Genomic DNA, 23,575 nt, shown 5'->3' with positions numbered 1-23,575 from the left:
ATCCTCTGTCACAATTTTATGGATAACACATTTTGTGCAAATATGGAAATAAATTAAATCAAATCAATAAATTAAAAAGTAACACATGTAAGAAAAGCAAGAAGGGATAAACTGCAGAATGGACAGAGATTACATTATTTACAGGATGTGAAAATAGGCGTCTGCTTCCTGATAAACTCATAAAACAAAAGACTCAGATGGGAATAAGAATGATTGTTTGCTCAAATTTCAGAGATGTACTGCGAGCCAGTTCCAATACAAATAAGGTGCTAACATGCCCATGTAAGTTCAGCAGTAGCATGTTTTATCCAAGGCAAAAGACTCAAACTATAAATGGATAAAAACATGAGTCAAAGCTCTAAAAATAGGTTCCTGTGGATATTTGGAGTAACATAAACAATGGCTTCCTCAGCAGCTTCCACAGGGAGCTCCTGGTTGTTGCGATGTAAAGGAAATAATCTAACAGCCCTGGTTACATTATGTGTGCTGGTATCTACTGTATGTTTAGGTTAGGATCATAGGTAGAAGTATTACAATCTTTAGTTAATTCATATTCCTTTTCAGTTTGTCTTTTTACAATTTGCCACCATTTCCCCCCCAACAGACATGCCAATGGAATATTCAATTAAAGGTTTTGGATTTTCAAAAGCCTGTGATTACTAATCAACATTGTACTATGTTCTTTTGGTTTTTGGGAGTGGGGTGGGGAGTGTGTCTAACTGCATGTCAATCGCTGCTCATGCACATGCATTCATTCTCCCTTGTGGGGGGAGGGGTTTAGAAGAACATTTTGGGCTTTAGCGGAAAGGGGGGAGGGACTGAGAAGTTGTTAAAAAATTTTGGCCAAGTCCTGGATCTTCGCAATCCTACCTACGGCACCTTTAACTGACAAGCAGGCAACTGAGACCCAGTTCACCCGTCTAGGAGGCTTGGACACACAATTCTTTTTTTAGTTTAGAAATAGATTGTACACCTATTTTTCTTTTTTTGCAACTTTTATTCATATATATATATATATATATATATATATATATATTATATATATATATATATATATTATATATTTATATATATGTTTTACCTGTCAAAGTCTATTTAACAAATGTTTTTAATTGCTCTTCAATGTTTTATAAAAAGCACTTTGAATTGTCTTGTTGCTGTGCTATAGAAATAAAGCTACCTTGCCTTTAACCATGCAACAAACATTTGAATTACCTTTAAAACAATTATAATAATATTGTTTTTAACTGTTTAACTGATTGTATTAATCTTCAACATTTATATTGTTGGTTAAACAGTAAATCATTAACAGCCTTAGTTCTTAAGTTTCTAATAAATCTGAATGTGGGTTGAGAGGTACAGAGTGGACAGGTGCTGGTACCTTTGTGAGGGCAGCTACCCTCTGAGCTAGCTCTGCTTCCACCTCAGGCAGAGTCTCTGCCTTGCGGATGGTTTGCTGCAGCTTCTGCTCAGCCAGCTCCAGCTTCTCTTGGAGTTGCCGGTTTCTGTCCTCCGTCTACAACAAACAAACCAAAAGCAAACAGTCATTGGCAAGCATTTTGAAGACTCTAGGCTCCATCCTGGCCTCGCGGTTTGCTTTCAGCTCCACAAGGTGAAGAGAATGGCAAGAAATTAGACTGTAGGTCGGGGAAAGAGGGGTAGGGAGACAAAGGGAGAAGGGATTGGGTAAGGGTGGGGTGGGCAGACAGTGAGTAAGAGAACATTCATAATGACACAAAACCCATAAGAAAAGAGGAGAGAGACATCTCCATCTCAGTGAGTACATGTAAAGAAACAACCCAGGGTCTTTGAGGCTTCCCATTCAGTGCCTGCTGTGATGGTCACTGTGTGAATACAGCTGGAATTTATTAGCAGGGTTTTGAAAACTGACAAGGAAAACTGCAGGCCATTCCTGCTGGCAGACAACTCTGAGACTCAAACACCAAAATCAACACATGCCTCATCAACTCTAAGTCCGATTATAACGTACCGATGTGTGTAGATGCTAGGGGTGTGATGAGATAACCAATCTTAAAGTGCTAATATTATGCTTTTTGGATTTTTCCCTTTCCTTTATTGTGTTATCTATCTTTTTTTGTGCACACTATAGGTTTACAAAGTGAAAAAGCCCAAAGTCCACCCCAAAGGGACTTACCATCTCCAACAGAAAACACTGTTCACCAACTGCTCCAAACAGCTCCATTGTAGTCCAGCCTTTACTTCAGAGACAAACGTGGGTCACTTTGTAACACGTGTTGCCTAGCTGCTAGCGTAGCACGCCCTCATACTCTGCTTCTTCCGTAACTCCTAATCTGTGAAGTTTTAGGCAAAGAGCACGGAGCGTACCTGTCTGAAGAGGGAGTCCTTGTTGGCCACTTCGTTCTCCAACTTGTCGTTGAGGTCGTGGACGGAGGTAGCTTCCCGCTGAGCTGCCAGGTAGCGCTTCTCCAGGGTGGTGATCCTTTCCTCCATGTCTTCCTTCTGAGCCATTGACTATACATAGACACAAACATTGCATTAGTGCCTTCAGTTTGTGATATTGACGCTGACTTGCTGTCCTCCAACCTTTGCATCTTCAGATGGAAGATAATTACACTCAGAAGAGGTTTCTAATCCTTGCTACAGAAAACACCCCACTGGAAAATTAAATAGGTGAGGAGCACAGTTTAGCAGAGAATTTCACTCAAAAATATATGATATTGGTGATACTGTTGCATGTGCTGCAGTGTAGGTATACATCATTAGGGGAGTAACAATACATCGATCGATATATCGATTCAATCATCAACGATCCAATATCATCAACGCAAAGTGAAAATATCGATACACATCATCTTTAAGATGCACCTTTATTTTGAAATTCTGACCTTGTATTTATTCTTTTTATTAAAAAGAATAGTTTGTTGTTTTTATTTATTCATTTTTTTTATTATTTTGTTTATCTGGAAGAGCTCAGTAATAAAATGTCAAGTTAAGTTAAATCATGTATTAGTTTTATTTTTGTCAGTTGATATAACTGTAACTGATTGTGTTGAATGGGCATATGATATTGTCTCATATTGATCGCAGGGCCTTGAATTGAATTGAAACAAATTCGTATCGTGGCACACTTTAAGATATCTGAAAATACTGTATCGTCCAAAGAATCGATAAAAGGTACCGTGTAGGGCTGTGTATTGGCAAGAATTTGGCAATACATATCACGATATTGCCTTTTTAGAAAATCGATACAGTATTTCAAAATAAAATACCGCGATACTCAAGTTTATTTTCTTACACCCCTAGTATCGTGATAAGCTTGCGATTTATACCACCATACACACTGTATGCATATTAGTATTATTAGCTTAACAAGAATGTAAAACGATAAACCACATTATGTGTGAAACACGTAGATAAAAAAATACATTTTCAACGACCCACTGTATAGTTATTGGTTTTTAGTTGTGCTTATGTTTTGTTTAATCCTCTTCCTTATTTGTGGTACATAAGGCCACAATTAGCTCAAGTTTGTAGTTCAAAAACACAAAACGGATTGAGATCATCTGACTTAAATGTTCCGCTGTCAATGCAAAGGAAAAAAAGAAATACATTTAAAAGGAATGTATTGGGTCACACTTCAAGACCTCTTTGGTTTAAGTATCGTCCTCCTTACCTCTCTCAGGTCTCTCTGTTGCCGCGTGTTCATGTCTTCGGACTTGATGAGGTCCTTCCGGGCCGTGTCCAGGTCCTCCTCCAGCTCGCTGATGCGTGAAACCATAGCAGCCATGCGCTCCTTCATCTGGCCCAGATCAGCTGACTGACGGTCGACCACATCCTTGAGCTCACTGACCTTCCCAAACCCATGAACTAACTCCTCCTCCTGACTCAGCGAACCGTCTGATGACCGCTGTGGGTGAATTAACACAACTGTTTTAGCCAGTGCACACAAGATGTACAGAGCAAACACGTAGGCTTTACTTCACTTAATAGTAGAGACTGATCAATATGTTCAGTCTCTATTCCTGATTTTGTTCCATTTATGTGTGTACTGTAATCAAGGCATATCCAAACATCAAACAATTTGACTCGGAGTTTGGAAGACAAAATATCTAGATTTATTACAGTTTACCTGTTAGGTATGTTGTCATTTTAAAATTGGATCAAGCATATAATGCACATAATGATCATGATGAGACATGAGATGAATTTAAATCGCTCACTCTATACCTGCTGCTCCTCAAGCACTGATTAACTGATGTCAAAGTTTTATCATTTTAGGCTGAGACATACTGCAGAACAATCCGTCAGCAGTAACCTGGACTGTTTCCAGCCCCCCACCTCTTCCAGTATACATCTTGTCTGTGCATGTGTGTGTAGACGAGACAGCATAGCACAGCTATTCATTGCAAAGCCAGTACCACATTTGTTTTTAATAAATAGAAGGAAAAAAAAAGGAAATCCTTGCATGAGATACCTTACTCCTGTACTTAAGAATGTTCAAACTACTATATTTAGATTACATCATATTACAATTTAACAATACAGTATACATCCTTCGTTCATTTTAAGATTTAATTTTCGTTAACTGAATAGATGCTAGACACTTGTCACACACAAGCAATGGTGTAGCCTCTTCTCTCGCTTGGCTTTCACATATGCAGTTTAGTAACCTCACCTTGCCATTAGTGCTTGGTGTGTTTTCAGAGTTGTGGTTGACCTCGCTGGTTCCATCTGCCATCCCTCTCTTCTGGCTGCTCTGCTCCCTGAGGTAAGCCAACTAGAGAGAAAAAAAACAGTTTGTTAACACCTTTTCAAGTCATTAATTTGCTGGTGATAACCATTTAAACAATTATCTGGTTAACCACTTCACCAAAAGCACTAAAGAAGTTAGCTTCCTTTGATCATTTTTTTTATTTCCACGAAAGCAAGTTTTCTGTGTATGTGCATTTGTGCATGTGTGTAGCTAGCAGCTACAAAAAGGCCAAGAGCCTTAAGTTCAAACCACAACTATTTCCATCGCAAACTTCCATGAATATGCTGCAGAGGCCGATACATTCTATGCCAAATGGCCAAACAGTAGGAAAATAGAACAGCAAAAAGCTGCCTTGCCTTAGGAAGTAAGGTTACTAATAAAAGCAGAGTGGCAAGTGGCTGATTTTATGTGTGTTGGTGGGTGGGTGTGTGTGTGTGTGTGTGTGTGTGTGTGTGTGTGTGTGTGTGTGTGTGTGGTCTCAGGCCGATTCCCAGGAACAAAAGATGAATGTAGCATGAAGCAGAGAGGAAATCTAGGACACTTCCACAAGATCCTCTGGGCCTTTTGTCAATCTTAATCCCATTCAATACACAGTGGACTAAAGACCTCTTTGCATTCATGTGCCCATTTCTTCGATCCAGCGTGAATACTCAATGTGTGAATAGGAATTATTTACAGGAGAGATGTCTTTAAGCAGTTCAAATGTACAAAGGGTTAGTTTGTTTTGCCAGCATCTCCTGGTGTGCAAGTCTCTCCCTCTAGTATGAGATAAAATAATAAAAATAAACATTGACCTTTCAAAGCTGCATGTCAAAACATCTCACAATTCAATTTACTGACTAAAAAGGAGCACATCATTAATTCCTACATCATGTTACAACATGGTGTGATAACGGATACTGCTTTACTTTAGATTTCTGTAAAGATCAACAGCCTAAATAAACATCTTAAATCCGTGCATTTGCACCACACGACTTGGTGTTTTAAATATGCTTACTTTTATAAGAGCAGGGACAGAAAATGCTACCATTGTCTGTCCCTGCTCTGTTTGTTGTATTTTTCTGTTGGCAATGTTTAATGTGGTGTTACATGTAAGCCTAAATGTATCACTCACTGGGAGCAAAGCCGAGAATAAAAACATTAAAAGCATGGTAAGGGTTTTGAATTGACTACTTTAGGCCGTCAAGTTGTTCCAGCAAATATTCCTGCACCATGTGAATGCAGTATATCATCGATATTTTGACCATAACTTAAAAAAGGTTGTATTGGTATTGGGTTGGGGTTATGTGAATTTTTGATCAGTAAATCCTTTTCATTATAAGTCATTTTTGCTTACTTCTTTGTGCGAGAGGGTGAGCTGTTCCTCCAATGCGCTGCATCTTTCCAAGGCAACGCGCAGTCGCTCCCTCACCTGCAAAACATGTGACACCAAAATAAACAAAACCGCACACCTTTCCAAATCTTCTTTACTTTGTCTATCCCATTTTCTTTGCCTTTGCATGTCAGTAATCTGTAACACACATAAACATGTACACACACACACACTTCAATCTCACTCAGACACACAGTCGTACCTTCTCATCGAGGGCTTTGTGGTGTTCAAAAAGTGACTTAAGGGCTTTGAGGACCTCCACTTCACTCGAGACTCCCGCGGGAGACTGAGCCTGTCTCTTTACCACCGTCATCCTCAGACTACGCTCATGGCGAGACACCAGGCACTCCAAGTGCTCCAACAGGAGCTGGAGAGACGAGAGACAGTGTTAGAAACCCATCCAGCCAAAACTCCTTGCTCATTGGGACAAGCATAGAGCATCAACTTTGTTGCAAAGAAAAGAATCATCAAACTTGTCCTACCACAATAAATCACTACAATTATTGTTTATCTGTTGTTTTTGCATTAATAATCTGTTAAGGTAGGCTGCCATTCAATGTTTCATTTTTCCAATTTCTTTAATTTAGGTTATGTGCAGGTTTTCTCCACTTTTTCTTGTGTCTACTTCTACATTTGTCCAACTTTGAATAATATTTTCAAATGACTGATCTTGCATGACAGACTCGCTTCTCGTTGCCCAATGCCGTAAGGTTTTGGATATTAAAAGCAAAACCTTCTTCAATATGATGAGTATGCAAGATTTAACAGGTCCTAGTCAGAGACATTACTGACTAATAATGCACTCGCTGAGGTGTAGTTGTGCTCCTTCTCAGCACAAACAGCTGTCTGTGATGAAATGTATTGTCAGTGGTTGAGATATTTCGATGATTGAGCAACTTGTGACAATGGTTTAGATTATAGGATAAAACGGATTTGTCAACCAGTGTTATGACAACCGCCTATACCCAAAACAGAAACATGCAGGGATTTGACTGGAGTACGCAGCTCCGCCAAACTTTCCTCATCAATGGTGGATAGTGAAGATTGTGGCCTGTTGGAATGTGTAACACTTGTGTGTTGCAGTTTGTGCTAAAAGATTAATAACTGTGTGTGTGTGTGTGTGTGTGTGTGTGTGTGTGTGTGTGTGTGTGTGTTTTAACAGCACAGCACAGCACATTATACTAACCCGTGTGTTGTTTCTCTCTGCCTTGAGCTCTGCAATCTCCTCCTCCTTCTCCAGAAGGTGCTCCCGGCACACGTTCACCTCCTTTGTTAGTGCAGCAAACTCCTACAATAGAAATGTACAAATACATTGACATGTTACTGCTACAGAAATTTAAAAACTGTTGTTATTGTGGAGACAGGGAAATTTCATATTTACAGTTTAAACCTTTGATAGAGTATAACATCAATCCACTGCAGCAATCTACCGTCTGTTTCTAGAAGTAGATGCAAATTCTTAAGGCGCTGACACACCAACCCGATTATCAGCAGTCGGACATCTGGCGAGGTCGGTGACTCGAGTCTGTTCGGTGTGTTCCGTGCCGTTGTCAGTCGGAGGAGCCGTCGGCCTTCATTTGGGCCGATTTGACTTGAATCGGAAGGTGGGCAGTCAGACTCAATGACCAATCTGATTGGTGAAGCGCTAAACGGGAAATGACGAGCAGGTGAGCCTGACGAACGCCTCTCAAAATCTGAGGAAAATCTTTTAAACTAACCTTTGTCGATGTTAAATGAAGACAGATTCAGCAAATGCAAGGCCTATTTCTCGCTTAAAATGTTTTCAGAAACACGTTTCGGTGAACTATTTTCGTAAAATAGTAGATGGTATTCCGAAAGAGCCGCCATTATGGTCGCCAGACTCACGTGACGCGATCGTCCAATCAGCTGGCGGTTTTCATTTTTTGGGCAACAACATAGATTAGCACCGCCTGCTGTTATGGAGACGTATTACATCTCGCGCACGCGCAGAATGTACTCTCAAGTCGGCGTTGCTTCGGTGTGTTCCGAGGCACGTTTTTGACCACCTCTGGGAAGCAGGTCCGTCCGACTGCCTTTTCTGCCGAAGGTCGGTCGTCAGGTTGGTGTGTCAGAGCCTTTAGACTGCCCATACCCCTGACACAAAAAAAACAAACAAGTACTGTCAGCTGTGTCTGTCTTTTTTTAAATGGCCAGCAGCACGACCAATCTGCTGCAACAGCTACCAGCTTTATCTGATACCGGTAACAACCTCTATCACACACTACACACCTACTCTAATCTCATTCTAAAATAAAGCAAGTTGGGGCTTAAAATAGAGGACATTTTTAGCATTATGACATTAAATATAGCAAGTTTAGTAAGTCATATCATTGACACTGGACTTTTAAGCTAATGTTGCTGCAAAACCATTTTTCTTCACTGACATATTTGTTCACTGCCACTGTAAACATACTAGTTAAATTAGCTCCTGCATCTTTTTTCCTCTGTGTGGTTTCTGCGGAGGCCATGATCACACAGCAAGCCTTAGCAAATGACCGTTGACATTCCTCTCTCTCCTAGCCATGTTGTCCACCGACAGGGCTTTGGTAACGTTTACATCGGAAACAACGGAGGCAAGATGACAACTGCTTGCTGTCGGAAAGTACCTTAAATCCTTTTGCACTTTACTGTCGGCAGCGGTATTCGATTAGAGATTATCTTACTTTCTAAGAGGTAATAATACAAACCGTGACAGTGATCTAACACAGACTTTGTCATGTGGACAACCATATCCATGTATCAGAGAGCCGGAATCATGCAGAAACCTGGTCTGATGTTAAAGTGGCAGAAGAGAACAGCAAGATGGTGAAACACCTTTAGAGAGATAAACAACTCAAACTGCATGAGAAAATGAAAATACAATATAGTGCTACTCTCTGAGGAGACTTGTTCCAATATACCTTAAATCTTTCTCCGATTATTTTCCAACAAATGCAGCTGTGCACTCACACACGCACACTTGCTTTTAGGGATTACATGCATGGTTGGACCTAAAGAATGTGCCATCCTGATTTTTTGCCCTGCAAAAACTAGCACAGGCACCCTGAGTGGCGAGGCCTTCTTGCTGTGTTTCCACGTGTATGTGTGTGTGTGTGTGTGTGTGTGTGTGTGTGTGTGTGTGTGTGTGTGTGTGTGTGTGTGTGTGTGTGTGTGTGTGTGTGTAGGGGATGGGGGGGTTAGAGGGGGAGGGGGTTGCTGGAACTGATCGTTCTTTTCAGTCACTACCACAACTATTCTCTCTTCCCTTCACTCCAGCCTCGGAGCTTTTCCAGCGACTGGCACAGATTCTGCCTCACTAAAAGGAGTAAGTGGGAGTTTGCTATTGGCTACGACCAAGGTCTCCACTCTCTGCTAGCCAATGAGAAACCATAAGAGGCAGGCCCATGGGTAATTACAGAGTGGCTTACTTCCTACATTCCAGAGCAGACGCTGATGTTGAGTTGTACAGCAACCTTAAGATTTCTGAATGCCTCTAAATGCCGTTTATGACTCTCTTCTTTCCCCTTAATGTTCATTTACTCATTATTTACACAAAATATCATAATGAGTAAAAACAAATGGGGAGCGTTTGGTACTTGCTTGTGGATTTGTATTGTGGATGTGTGGCTTAATGATTTCAGTGTGGAAAGAAATCTAATCATAAAGAAGCAGCCATAAGATGCTCAATGGCTATTAAATCCAGTATTTTGGTCAGAGAAATTAGTTATTAAAAGTTAACAATCAAAGATATCTACCTGTGTTGGAGACTTTTATTTAGTGTTCTAAATAATCTAATGATGTTATTCATTGTACTATACATTTGTCATAACTTCACAAAAGGAAGCAGAAAAAGAGATAACCTAACCCTTGTGTGGTACATCATGTAAAATAAATTATTAGGAATTTCGACCCAGACTGGACCATCAAAACCAACCCACATATAATCACAGATAACATGCAAGTTAAATCAGTGAGTGGACTGATTAACTTGCATGTTATCTGTGGTTATTTGTGGGTTGGTATGTGCCAACCCGCTTCACAAAACTGGGCACGTGCAAAACAAAAGTACGACAGTATTAGACACACCGACATCTCTTTATAAGCGGTCACTTTCATTTATGGGATGATACATACAAAACACTAGAGCTGCAAAGATGAATCGATAAGTTGTCAACTACTCACATAATCGCAAACTATTTTATAATGGATTAGTCGGTTTGAGTAATTTTTTATAAAAAAGTAGTCTCTGATTCCAGCTTCTTAGATATTTTCTAGTGTCTTCTCTCTGTGACAGTAAACTGAATATCTTTGAGTTGTGGACAAAACAAGACATTTGAGGACGTCATCTTGGGCTTTTTGGGTAACACTGATCCACATTTTTCCCCATCTTCTGACATTTTAGAGACTAAACAACTAATCGAGAAAATAATCAATAGATTAATCAGGCCTACATCATACAACAGGTAGACATGATAGCATGTAGACAAGTACGAAGCAATTCAACAGCTTAATACAATTAACTCTACTCTTATATTATTATCCTCAGTCATGTTTTAGGTAGTTGCGAAGAGTGTAGGAATCAAGCTTCAAATCTGAGTGTTTATTTCCCCATATACATAGAATGTAAATATGCAGGTTGAATACAGTCATAAGCTTGTATACATGCGAATGCAGCCATGGGCATTAAAGCCTGATCCCATTTCTCCATGCAGCAGGGTAAACTGGTGTATGGCTCAGTGAGTGTACATGCTGGTTAGAAGTGCACTGAGCTGCTCTGTAAGCCTCAGAACAGGGGAGGGGATTAAGGGGGGTACACACAAATATGTGTGCCAACCTATTAAAAGGAACCGCGTACCAAAACACAGAGGAACACATAAAAGCTTTTCAGGGATGAGTGTATTGTCATTTTCAGCATTCTACCCCCCAGAGAAGAATATCCCAGCACCTTGGTGGCACTAAGACAAAAAATGGGAGCGGGCGGAAACAAATATGAGAACTGGAATGGCATGAATGAGTAATGTTTTCCCTCTTCTGAATGTAGATTGCATACATTATAACAAACCATAGGGACATGGGCTGCTCATTTTTAATAGATTTTCATCACATTTTTTTAAAGGACACAAAAGAGCCTTTTGTAGGCAGATCAGTTAAAGGTCCCATGACATGGTGCTCTTTGGATGCTTTTATATAGACCTTAGTGGTCCCCTAATACTGTATCTGAAGTCTCTTTTATATAGACCTTAGTGGTCCCCTAATACAGTATCTGAAGTCTCTTTTATATAGACCTTAGTGGTCCCCTAATACTGTATCTGAACTCGCTTTTATATAGACCTTAGTGGTCCCCTAATACTGTATCTGAAGTCTCTTTTATATAGGCCTTAGTGGTCCCCTAATACTGTATCTGAAGTCTCTTTTATATAGACCTTAGTGGTCCCCTAATACTGTATCTGAAGTCTCTTTTATATAAACCTTAGTGGTCCCCTAATACTGTATCTGAAGTCGCTTTCCCGAAATTCAGCCTTGGTGCAGAATTACAGCCACTAGAGCCAATTCCACAATGAGCTTTCCTTAGGATGTGTCATTTCTGTGTCTGTAGCTATTGAGGAGGAGAGAAGGGGGGGGGCAAGGTGGAGGGTGGGGGTGTGGCCTTGACCAACTGCCACTTTGCTCGTTTGAAAGCCATGATGTCTCTCTCTCATAGGCGGGCCAAATTCTTTGGGTGGGCAAAGCAGAGAAAGGGGAGGTAACCTTGCTCCTTATGACCTCATAAGGAGAAGATTCCAGATCGGCCCATCTGAGCTTTCATTTTTCTCAAAGGCAGAGCAGGATACCCAGGGCTCAGTTTACACCTATCACTATTTCTAGCTACTGGGGGACCTTAGGCAGGCTGGGGGAACTCCTATTAATGGGACCTTTAAAAATGTAAGCCTACATTCACACTGCCTGCGTCGGCCGTCAAACTTCGAAAACGCAGATGTGCCCAAATGGGGGTCGTGCGTTTAGGGGGGAGCCGAAAAACCCCAGCTGCGGCGAAAAGTTGAGACGACTTAACTTTTGGAGAAATGCAACCCAACGTCACGCTACGGTGGCCAGTCATGTAACCGGCGATCAGATTTGTCAGTCCGTTGTGAGGCGGTGGGAGAGTCCCGTACAGGAAACAGGAAACATCACTGCCTCCATCGCTGCCACAAGAAAGTTTTAAAATCACCAAACACAAGCACCAGTGTTTCCCACAGGTTGAGAATGTACTTGCGGTAGTGTGTGGCGTGGGATGTGACGGCAAGGCGTGTAATGGCTGGGTTTAGTAATAATAGATTCAGTTATAAACTAGTCAAACGAAGGTGAAAACAATGACTACATAACATTATCAGATAATTTAGAAAGATATAAAAGATAATAAAAGATAATACAGATGAAAATATTACGACACTATACGGCCTCTGACACAATTTCAGGGTAGTTATTAAGCCTGCACGATATGAGGAAAATATGCGATATGCCCTAACGTTGAATATCGCAATGACAAAAGTGTAGCCATGATGTGCTTTGTCAATTAAACCAGTTTTGTTTTGTTGCCAAATGTTAACGGTTCAGCAGATAAAATACCTGTAATACTATACTATGATCTAAACAGAAAGTTACAGGTTATTAATCTCAACACGGTTCCCTCCTAACTCTTGTTAAATCATATAAGACTAGGGCTATCTAAAGTTAATTCTTGTTCATTTTGTTGGTTAGATCATTGTTCGTTTTTTTGAAGTGTATTAATCTGTGATTTGGGGATCCTTAACACGCTGTTCTGTAGTACTATAGCTACATGTCCTATTGCACTTATTTAGATCTCATCTGAGCAGATTTCTGTCATTCAAACAACTCTGAGTTGTAGTTTAAAACAGGGTGTCACAGAAATGGGCCATTTCAGTGACACTACTACCGCAGCACAACCCTGTGTTTCCTGGTCTGAACGGGCCCAAGGAAAGCACTTCACTGCAAGAGGAAAAGACATCAGGAAACACCAAGGCTCCTCTCTGTATGTCAAACTCCAAATGACAGCATACTGGATGAAGCTAAATTATATTTTGTGGGCATTTTGTCTACCATCCCTAAAGGCTGCTGCTGGAGAAGTTTATTTTAAATTTTTCGACCCTTCATAACACTAATTTATTCAACATTTTGTTTTGAAATCATCTTGACTTAAAGTACAGGTACATTTCATGGATTCTTAAAATTTGGAAACATACCAAAGCATGGTAACTAGCTCCATTTCTTCCTAACATCACACCATCATCAGACTGTGCTGTATTTGGAAGTGAGATCAGAACCAATAGGCCTAGCTCCTACATAATGACTTTAGCCATACTTAAAAGCTTACAGCAGCGTGTGCTGAAATCTGACACTGTGCAGAGGGCATCTGTTCTCCTAAAGGACTCACCGTCAAAAACTAATTAGACACTACAATGCCTCCTATTCAGAGCTGCTTAGACTGCTACCCAAAAACACACAGAGAAAAAGTCAATCTACTGTAGCTGACCGTATACCAGTTTGCACTATATTTTCCTCCCTTCAGTAAAAAGACTACATCATCACAGGGCTCAAAGATTTTTTATATCACTACGTGATTGCATCGTGAGATGCCTTTACAGGGCTCGACAGTGCAAGTGTTTCACTCACATTTGCGACTAAAAAATGAGTGCGAACTATACCCACACCTGTGAAAGTTCATGTTATATTGTGCACAGAAATTAACAATATTTGACTCAATCATATAGAGGATGTGAAAAAACAGCATCATATGAGAGACGAGTGAGTCATTTTGTAGCTTCAGACAAACTCTCTTTCATGGCAAAATACACAAAGTGTGAATGGCTCATGTGATGCGAACACTCAAAAGGTTAAGGTTGAATCGGTTAATGGATAACCAGCTGGATCATGAAACTTAAAGGGGACGCACCAATTAATAGCACAGTGTAAGGATCACTAATTTGGCCTTGGAATTGTTAACACATAGAAACTATAACTTTCTGCAAAATGAAATGAATCACTTTATTTTTGTGTGGCAAATGCCTTTTGTCGAACAGTGTGATTGAAGCTCTACTGAGACAGTGATTACATTGGAATTAAAAAGGTGCCGTGAATCAGCTGCTGTATTAAAACGTGTGAATATATGAAACCTGTATACTCACCTAGATAAAGCAAGAGGGAACAGTATGCAATGAAACTGCAATAAGCTCTGGACATAGTGACCACATTCTTAATCTAACCAGTTCCTCGAACATGATGCGATGCTGCAGGCATCTGCTTCACAAACAAATCCGGTTTAGATTTAAGGATAGTTTGTAAAGCATGCATGGGAGCATGGCCTTCACTCCCCTTTAAGTTACTAATTCAGCCCACATTGGGCAAAAGGCAACACTTGTCACTTTCTTGTCACTGTGTGGAACAAGTCAGTCTTTGTCTCTCTGTCTTACCACTGTGCACGCTCAATTCATCCCATTGTGCCACTGACCAGAATATAGAATTTGGTCGGTGCAGTCGATTGCCCCCTTTCAAAATAAGGGGCAAAATATCACACACTGCCAAGTTGCACACATAATTTTGTTTTTAAAATTACATAACAGTAAGACTGACTTGTTCCACACAAACAAAATATTTGCCAAACTACACCCCCAATACAATAGGGCCCCAATCTACACTTTCTTCCTTCAATTTACTTTTTCTACAAAGCGAGGAGTTGGGAAGAGGACAGCAGTTGTTCGCTACATGTTTGGCCTGATGATGTGTGTTAAGAAAACATAAATGAAGCAACATCACACTTTTACTGCCTCAAACAATCTTTACAGCAGTTGTAAAAGAAAATTTAAAACATCTGGAAATCCAATGCCAGCAGACACAGACACAGACACACACACACACACACTTCAAACAAAACTATTACAAGCCTTGGCTGACACAGAAGCACAGAAATTGACTTTGACGCCTATGTGGGCTCTAAAATTGGGCTACTAAAGAAATCTCTCTCTGCACACATTCAAACTGGTGTCAACGAGCTGGGACGTTTGACTGGGAGTGTTGGACCAATTTGGCCTGCACCAATTCAACAAAGAAAAAAAACAAAAAAGAACAAATAAGTACCATTCAACAGTGCACTGCTGGAGTTCGAAAAAGCTGTTGACGTGTGAGCAAGCTGCCCTGGAATGTCTGTGCATTCCAGTGGAAGGGTACTCTCACCAGGAGGGAGGGAACAGGGGAGAAAAATTGCACTTCCCCTTTACCTACCTACTCTAGCCTGAAGACTTAGGCCACGTCCACACGTACCAAAACAATCTTCTTTTTTTTTTCCCGTCTTCCCTGGCATCGTTTCAAGAAGGTTTGCGTCCAAACGGATCCATTTGTAGATGACTCAACACGCTATTTCATATTCCAGGCCTATAGGTGGGGCTGTTTCTGCTACAGAAATTCACCAAAAAACAGAGAAGAAGAGGCTTGCGCGCTGTATACAAACAGACAGTATATTTTGCCCTAGTAACCCTAATAGGCTCAATATCTTCTCCAGCAGGAACACAAGAATGTAGTCCGCCGTTGTTGTTGTTATAAGACTTCGTCGAAGGCTAGAGGTCGAGGGGTGGGGCGATGACATCATCGATTCGCAAGTATGCGGCTTCGCCGTCCAAACGAAGGGCGCCGTTTTCAAATTTTTTCACCCTGGGACCAGGTTTCAAAAAACTGTGTCTTCAGGTAGTGCGTTTACAGGATTCGTTTGGACGATCGGCCAAAACGATGCAAAACATGGACGTTTATACCAAAAAGCGTCTCCGTGTGGATGGCTCCTTAGACTCTCTCCAACACAATAGTTCAAAATGGCACCAATTTAGTTCCTAGGAATGTATCTTAAATAATTGCTGCTTTGTATGGTCTTGTTTTGAATTTGTTTATACATGTTTAATTGAAAATACTTAGCGGTTATCATCACCACTATTTAATTAAGTTGCCTACAAATTGAGAGTGCATGCAGGCCTCCAAGCTGCAGCATTTCGATCATTCCTCCATTTCTTACGAGAGCGAATGTGTCGAACCAGTTAGGTAATCAAATACAAGAATGCCCAAGCGCAGCCGGATACTTTACAAAATAAAACAAATTTCAAAATGAAAAAAAAAAAAAAAAAAAAAACGTACGTTTATGATTTTGGCTGTCTTGACTTCTCAGCTGTGTATAGAGCCAGTCGATCAGGCACACACAGAGAGGGACGGACGGACGGACAGACAGAGAGAAAGACAGACAGAGTAACACACATACAACCAGTAGGATAACTTTGTGACTGGCGCAGAGAAAAGCGCATCCGGTATGAACAGCCAGGCCCCCAATCAGGCATGAATCTATGCTTCCCAGCGCGGAACTTCGCGGGCTTTGTGTTCCTGGTGTAAAGCTACTCCAACAATAAACTGCCAAAACATTAAACACAAGACATTTTAGATTCTGACGCTGCGTTTTGTATGAGAGCTTTTAGTAATGACAGCCTCAAATCAATACCAAATGTTTAAATCTGCATTCTGTAAGGGCTTTGCTAAGAATCATTTCATTTTAAGTAATCATAACAGACATGTTAAGTCAGAATGTGATTAATCAAATCATGGAATGAAGTAACACCCAAATTTGCAAGCAAACTGCACTAAAGAAAAAGAAGAATGTTACATAGTGTATTTACGCCAGATTACATTACATGTCATTTAGCTGACGCTTTTATCCAAAGCGACTTACAATTGCTCTATATATGTCAGAGGTCGCACGCCTCTGGAGCAACTAGGGGTTAAGTGTCTTGCTCAGGGACACATTGTTTGATGTAGCACAGTGGGAATTGAACCCAGATCTCCCACACCAGCACCATCACCACCCCAAGATTACAGCATACAGTATAAAGTGCTTCTACTTTTTTAACAGCTGGATTTTTTTTGCCTTCCAGATACAAATCCCAGGATGCTTGGCAGATAGCCAGATGATCAGCTGACAACACCACAGCAGTGTGCATGTGCACACACGTACAGACACACAAAGATATCACACAGAAAAAAAAAGAAAAGAAAAAAAAACGTTCCTTTAAGGTGCTTACACACCAAGGAGATTGTTGGCCGTCCGTCTGACTGGAGATCAGCTCCTCTGACAAATATTTTTGTTGGCATTTCTTATGTAATTTGACAGAATTATAAAATGTGTTATAGAGGTCAATACACTTAAACAATGTATTGATAACAAGAATTAATAACAATGACAGTTTGATTGTGCAGTGTACGCAAAGTCTGGTAGCTTGACTTTTATTTTACAAAGCATGTAACCATGATTATAGTAGCTCGCCTCCAATGCTGCCATCAATTCAACATCCATAAACACAATAGCTCATGTTACTGCTAGTTATGACTACGCTTTACTTGTACATGTTTATCTCTATATATTTACTCTGTACTAAATTAGGTGTCAACTGAATGGATCAGAGTCACGCAGCGTCTGAATGTTTGGACTTTGGATGTAGTTTTCCTGGCTGTAAAACACAGAGCGGCAAAGAAAGGCCTTGGCATCCCACAAGTGTGTTAAACATCAGTTCTTACTATCTGATGTTTCAGGAAAGTTGGGACACTATCAGTTAGAACACTGTGTAATCTGCCCCTGCTTTCTATATGCAGTGGCCCGGTACTATCTACAGACCTCTCTAATTTCAGCACTGTGACCTATCAACTGTCATATTCTGAGCTGTGATCGCTCACAGTCTGCACGCCTCAAGCTTCTCTCGCTCGTGTAATAAAATGTCAAACAAATACTGAAAATAACCAGCATGTTAACTCTATATACTGGGTGCATATTCAACAAAAACGACACCAATGCTTAACTGATTTCCAGCCCCTTATGCATCATTAAAACTGGAAACATAATCCCTTTGTTTTAAATATAAGAGCCCAGAGAGGTTAGAAACATGAGTCCTGCAAGCAGATGGACAAAGTCAGGATGGCGATTCCCTCCACATTATGTTATGCAAATAGTAGAAATAGAGGAGCAGCTATGACAATCTAATAACTGTAAGGGGCATATTGTATATTAATTATATGCACGGTAGGGGTGAAAGTAGTTGAAAAAGTAATACCTCCATTGTCAAAGAAAGTGTTTTCGCTCCTCAATATAAATTGTTTCTCATAGCAGAGAATGTATTATTCTTCAATTTCACAGTTTCTTTTGTCTTCTTGACTCATTTTAAGTTTGATGCAAAAACCCATGCACGCCTTATTGCACCTTGCGGTTGGTCGACCATATAACTCCCAAAACCATACCAGACTCTGGTATCACTTTCTCCACTGTGGGAGCCAAAGATCTGCCATCCAAAAGTGAGACTGATACTTTGGCTGGCAGCGCAGCAAGAAGCCATGCAGGAAGGGTGCTCCAAAGGGCACGGTTATCTTTCATTTAAATAAGATTACAATGCACACTTTTTTTCTTTGATAGTGTGAAACTCTTTGACATTTTTACATTACAAGTGTTCATGATGTGAAATGCCAGCATAGACACTGCAATGCGAGTCTTGACTTTTACACGGTGAGACTTGACAGGTTATTTAGTTTTGTAGTTCTCTTAAGGCCTTTTTACAGTCGCCACAGCCGACCTGCCGCGTGCCAACGTGACGTCAAAATGACGTAGATCTCGCTGGCGCGCCAGGATTTTGAGTGCGCAACCAGAGGTTGTGCACTTTTTTCAGCGGCGCGCGACAAAGTGGAAACAGTAAGCATGGACGAGTCCGAGGACAACGTGATGCCAGGACTCTCAGAGTGACTGCAAGTCTCTCTTGTAAACTTACTGGGTTAAGATGAGCTCTTTTATGGCGAATGAAAGGCTTGATCCGACGAAGTAGGTCATCGAATCAAATCCAAGCATTGACGTCAATGCTGCTGCCAGTTCTGTCGTTGTTTACCTTTTTCTTCTTCTTCTTCTAGTCCGTAGAAATAGCAAAGTCTGTAGCCTTTCCTCATTAGCGCCCCCTCTGTTCAGGAGAAGACTGCAACTAGTGTCGCGACCACCACGCGCTTGTGGGCAGTTACGGCACTCCCATGACGTCACATTTGCGTTCGACAGGTCGGCTGCGGCGAGTATACTGGACGCCTTAGTCCGGTGTGGCTGCTGCAGCTAACAAATCTCTATAATTTACCTGCATACATAATCATATCATCAAACTCTATGGCTGGGTTTTCTTTGAAAAGGGAAAAAGTTCTCTCTTACTTACCTGTGGCAATGCAGTGTTAAGCTGTCGCTGCAGTGAGTCTCTTTCATGACTGACTTCATGAAGTTTGCCCTGAGTCAAGCCCAGATTCTCCTGCGTCTCTCGCAGAGTCTCAAGAAGACGATCCCTCTCCTCCAGCATGGACACCATCAGCGACTCAAAGTGACCTTCTGAGTCCGACTGCAATGGGGAGCCAGAGCCTCGACGACCACTGCCGCCTCCCCCTTCGGCCTCACTGATGGTGGGCATCACCTCGCACATCATCTACAACCATGGACAGGACAGAGCCAGTTTGGAGTTAAAAGGACGAGAATTATGAGGGAAAAAGATATTGAAAACACTAAAAACTCTATACAGTGAGGTGGATTATCCAGAGTGACAGATCTTCTTCCAGAAGTAGGTTTTACAATTACATTTTTCAAAAGGTTATTCATCAGTGCATTGAGAACCACAAACAAAATCTTATAGCGGCAGTGGTTTGTTGCCCCCAAATACATCTGCTGTTGTTAGGTGGCAGCAAAAAGGTCTCATAATAAACCAAAAAATACCTTTTGTCACTGACTTCTCCTGCAATTTATGCTCAATAGTTAAATTAGTTAAAAGACTAATTTGACTCTAAAAAACAGCTATTACTCCTGTAAAAAAATAAGTAAGCACAAGTTGTAAAAAGAGTACAGTTTGTATTAGTTGGAATTCCCTAATGTCTTGTATTCTCCCCTTCAAAAGCCAAACCAATGCACAGCAGTATAAGCATTAACAAATCTTGTGGTAACAAAGTTCCACATTATTGCTTCAAAATGATCTATACATTTAAATATATAGCTCAACAGGCACTATATAAAAGTTTAACACCGGGGCTTAATTGTAAATGTAAGTGCTTTTAAATTTGTTTGTAAAATTGGCTTACGTTCTAAAGCAGACACTCTTTTGACAGATTAAAGATTAAACATAAGGCTAGTTTAAAAGTGCACCTCTGGGGTCATTTAATCAGCATATTTTGCAGACATCAAAGCCTACAAAAGTTTATTTAAACAGAAGGGAAAACAGAGCTTAATCAGCTGTTTGATGGTTAACTACTACTGAAATATAAAGCTATGTTCCCAGAGTAAACAGTCAAGTTAACCTACATTGGTACTGTTAAGAAAAGAACAGAGATCCTTAAATCAATTACAGGCAATAAGAAAGCAGTGTTGACTGAAGCTTGTTAAGAAATACTGCATCTAACAACCCTTGGGAAGGAAGGACTGGCGAATTAGAGCCACTCTTCACACCAAGGAGATTAAATCCTGTAGACAGACTGCTAGACAAAAAAAGCCAAGAATCATGTGAGCTGGATTTAACATACCGTACCTACAAGGAGCAACAACACATTGGAGCAAGTGGAGGAGGAACTTAGTGGCAGCCAGAACTACCCCTTCATCTTATTCTTTGCATCGCCCGAGATGCCAAAAGCCATTTGCTTTCAGAAACCACTGTATTCGGTTCAGTGCACCAACATTTAACTGTATCTTCAAACAACTCTGTGTTCAAGAGCTGGACCATACCTGTTACATGCGAATTAACCAGCCATCAACCTACCATCCTTAAAAAAATAACTTCAATTACAAATTGCATGTTTCAGATGATACACACAAGCATAATTCTGGGGGATGGAGACAAACTTAACCTAATTTATCAGAAGCAAAATTACAAAACCAAATGCTCCATATCGAGGTCAAGCCACTCACTCAGACTCAACAATGTTTATGGGGGGGGTCACACAGCATCCACGACAGCATCCATGAGAGGGAGTGACAGATGGTGGGTCCAATGTAACTTGCACAAACATCACGTACGTCACCAAGTAAAAGATGACAAACCAAGACCTGAAAGCAGGACACTTACATAGAGTTAAATTTAAAACTTCTTTGGCCAGGAGTATTTCTTTACATGAGACAAAGATGAAAACACGGAAAACTGAGAACCAAATGTGGCAGAAGACTGATTGTACCACCACTTCTTACTCATTTCAGAGTAATGTGTGCAGTTAAAATTGCATTTTCAAGTTATCCAACTTAAAGGTCTCATATTGTAAAATGTGGGATACCATGTCTTTATTTTTTATTATAAAGCAGGTCGAGGTGCAATTATAAATACTGTGAGATTATCAATACGCTCAATCCACGGAGAAATACACGCAGCCTGTATTCAGAAACGGGTGTTTTTAAATGAGCCGTCAGGACTTCTTACCATAGTGATGTCACAACTATACTAAATGTAAACATGGATTAGTAGGGTTGGGCGATTTGTTGGCCGATTTTTGTCAATTTATTCTGTCAATTTACTGGCCTGCCTTGGAAGAACGAGCCGCTGCTCTACGGCGAGTGGAGATGGCATATTTTCACTTCACACTCTGTAAATTAAGGATTAATTTTGACCAAACTAGAGTTGGTGATTGTTGGAACAGTGGAAAGACTATGTTTTGGTGAATATGTTAGGCGAAGGAGAGAAACTTGAATTCAGGTGTACAGTTGTATTTCTCTGTTTAATAAGGAAAATAAGTGTAAGAATATTTAATTTCTTGACAGTTCGTAACTTGTAAATTTTTTTAAATTTATTAGACTAATAAGGCTAAAAGAGCTTGTGGAAGGAAGCGAACTCGCCACCTGAACACAAGTGCGGTGTAGTCGCCACTGCTGCCACACACACCTGGGTGAATATATTGCCAATCACCGTCGCCCCGAGTCCCTACCTAGCGCACCCTACGTTCTCCACAGCGCTGGCAAAAGCGGAAAGATACTCCTCTGGAGATGGATAAGCTATGGCTGGCCACCAGTCTGCTGTTCCTGTTTTTGTTCTGTAACCACTAACATTAAGGCATGCTGGAATTACCAAATAAAAAAATCAAACAGTAAACTCATCATTGTTTCGCTATTTATCTGCCACCACAATGCGTGCACAACTGCAGTAAGGTAACTGACGTCCAGTGCCGCCACAGTGCCGTTGCAGTTAGATCTGTCAATCTTCCTCTATAATACCATGCAAATTTTATTTGTTACTTAAAAAAAATAAAATATATTCTAATATTTAATGCTCAAATGCATTCATGCATTCATCAGTCATGGGAGCGCCGTAACTATTTATACTCGCGCACTTTAAATCTTGGCGCGCCTGCGAGATCTACGTCATTTTGACGTCACATTGTCGAACGACAGATCGGGAACAGCAACTGTAAAAAGGCCTTTATGCATTGTCAATGCCACTATAAGCCTGTGGTTCTTGTTACACGTTCTGTCCACTAGAGGGACTTCCAACATCAGCCTGGCCTTGAACTACGTCATGGCGCATTGCATTTCGGTCACGTTGCTCCGTTTACATACATTTTCCACCACAAGCAAACGGTGACAAACACAAATCAACAGAGAATTCTGTAATGTCACATTATCTAACAGTGTAGTGAAGCAGCTCTGTTGTAAAGGCTAATGGTTAGGGTTGTGCCACCATTGTGATGCCACGCCCCCCCACCCTGTCAAACACACGTTAATCCTAGTTGCTGGCACTGGACGGGAAATTGACACTTGCGTCGGGGCTTTGCACTGTGCTGCGTTGTGAAAAGTTATGTTTCTGTTTATTGAATGCGTTATTCCGTGCAAATATAACGGAGAATGTAGTTTAATCTCCGTAATGATGGTTTATTAGGTTATTTCTGTCGCTCTGTTAAAGGCAAACGTTCCACTGTACTGTCGTTATTCAGATCTCGGACATCTGATTGAGTATAGAATTACGGCGCCATGAAAGTAGGTCAAATTGTAATTACTGCCCCTACCAGCAGGCGGCAGCATAGCCATTTAATACTGTCCATTTACAGAGGGCATAGAAATGTATGTCTGATCGAACTGTTAGCCCATAGTAGTAGAACAAAATATGTATGTAAAGAGATATAGTAAAATAAAAAGTCTTCACTCCCTCAACTGGCAATTTAGGGGACATCACCCAACCCTACTAACGGTGCTCGGGTAGCACAATGACAATGTTAGAAAAGCACAGCCGAAACCATTTGTCATAAAGTAAGTTACACCAGTGTTAGCCACAATTCTAACAGCATTGATAACTAAGCCAAACGGTGCTGTCACTACTATTTCTGTGATTTATAAGCAACCTGTTTCTTGCAGATTGTCACGTTACTGATAATCCAGCTGTTAGAAGGTAATATATGAAGTCAAAGCTAACTCTGAC

General features: G+C 40.7%; 1 protein-coding gene across 18 annotated transcripts in view; it reads right to left on the bottom strand.

Annotated features, from left to right (window-relative positions):
- The window catches only part of ppfia1 (PTPRF interacting protein alpha 1), a 52,062-nt gene that overhangs the window by 26,460 nt on the left and 2,027 nt on the right, over positions 1-23,575 (bottom strand). For all 18 annotated transcript variants that reach the window (XM_028582957.1, XM_028582782.1, XM_028583366.1 and 15 more), the window contains exons 2-9: positions 19,364-19,624; positions 7,294-7,395; positions 6,310-6,474; positions 6,072-6,146; positions 4,658-4,759; positions 3,656-3,889; positions 2,347-2,493; positions 1,382-1,516 (exon numbers count right to left, since the gene is read on the bottom strand). In XM_028582957.1, the coding sequence (XP_028438758.1) occupies positions 1,382-1,516; positions 2,347-2,493; positions 3,656-3,889; positions 4,658-4,759; positions 6,072-6,146; positions 6,310-6,474; positions 7,294-7,395; positions 19,364-19,624 (1,221 nt within the window). The remainder of the gene's footprint in view (positions 1-1,381; positions 1,517-2,346; positions 2,494-3,655; positions 3,890-4,657; positions 4,760-6,071; positions 6,147-6,309; positions 6,475-7,293; positions 7,396-19,363; positions 19,625-23,575) is intronic.

Source organism: Perca flavescens, chromosome 1, assembly GCF_004354835.1.
Source record: "Perca flavescens isolate YP-PL-M2 chromosome 1, PFLA_1.0, whole genome shotgun sequence".
Lineage (NCBI taxonomy): Eukaryota > Metazoa > Chordata > Actinopteri > Perciformes > Percidae > Perca > Perca flavescens.
Note: the sequence above shows the minus strand (reverse complement) of the source record. Positions and strands in the feature narration are given on the sequence as shown.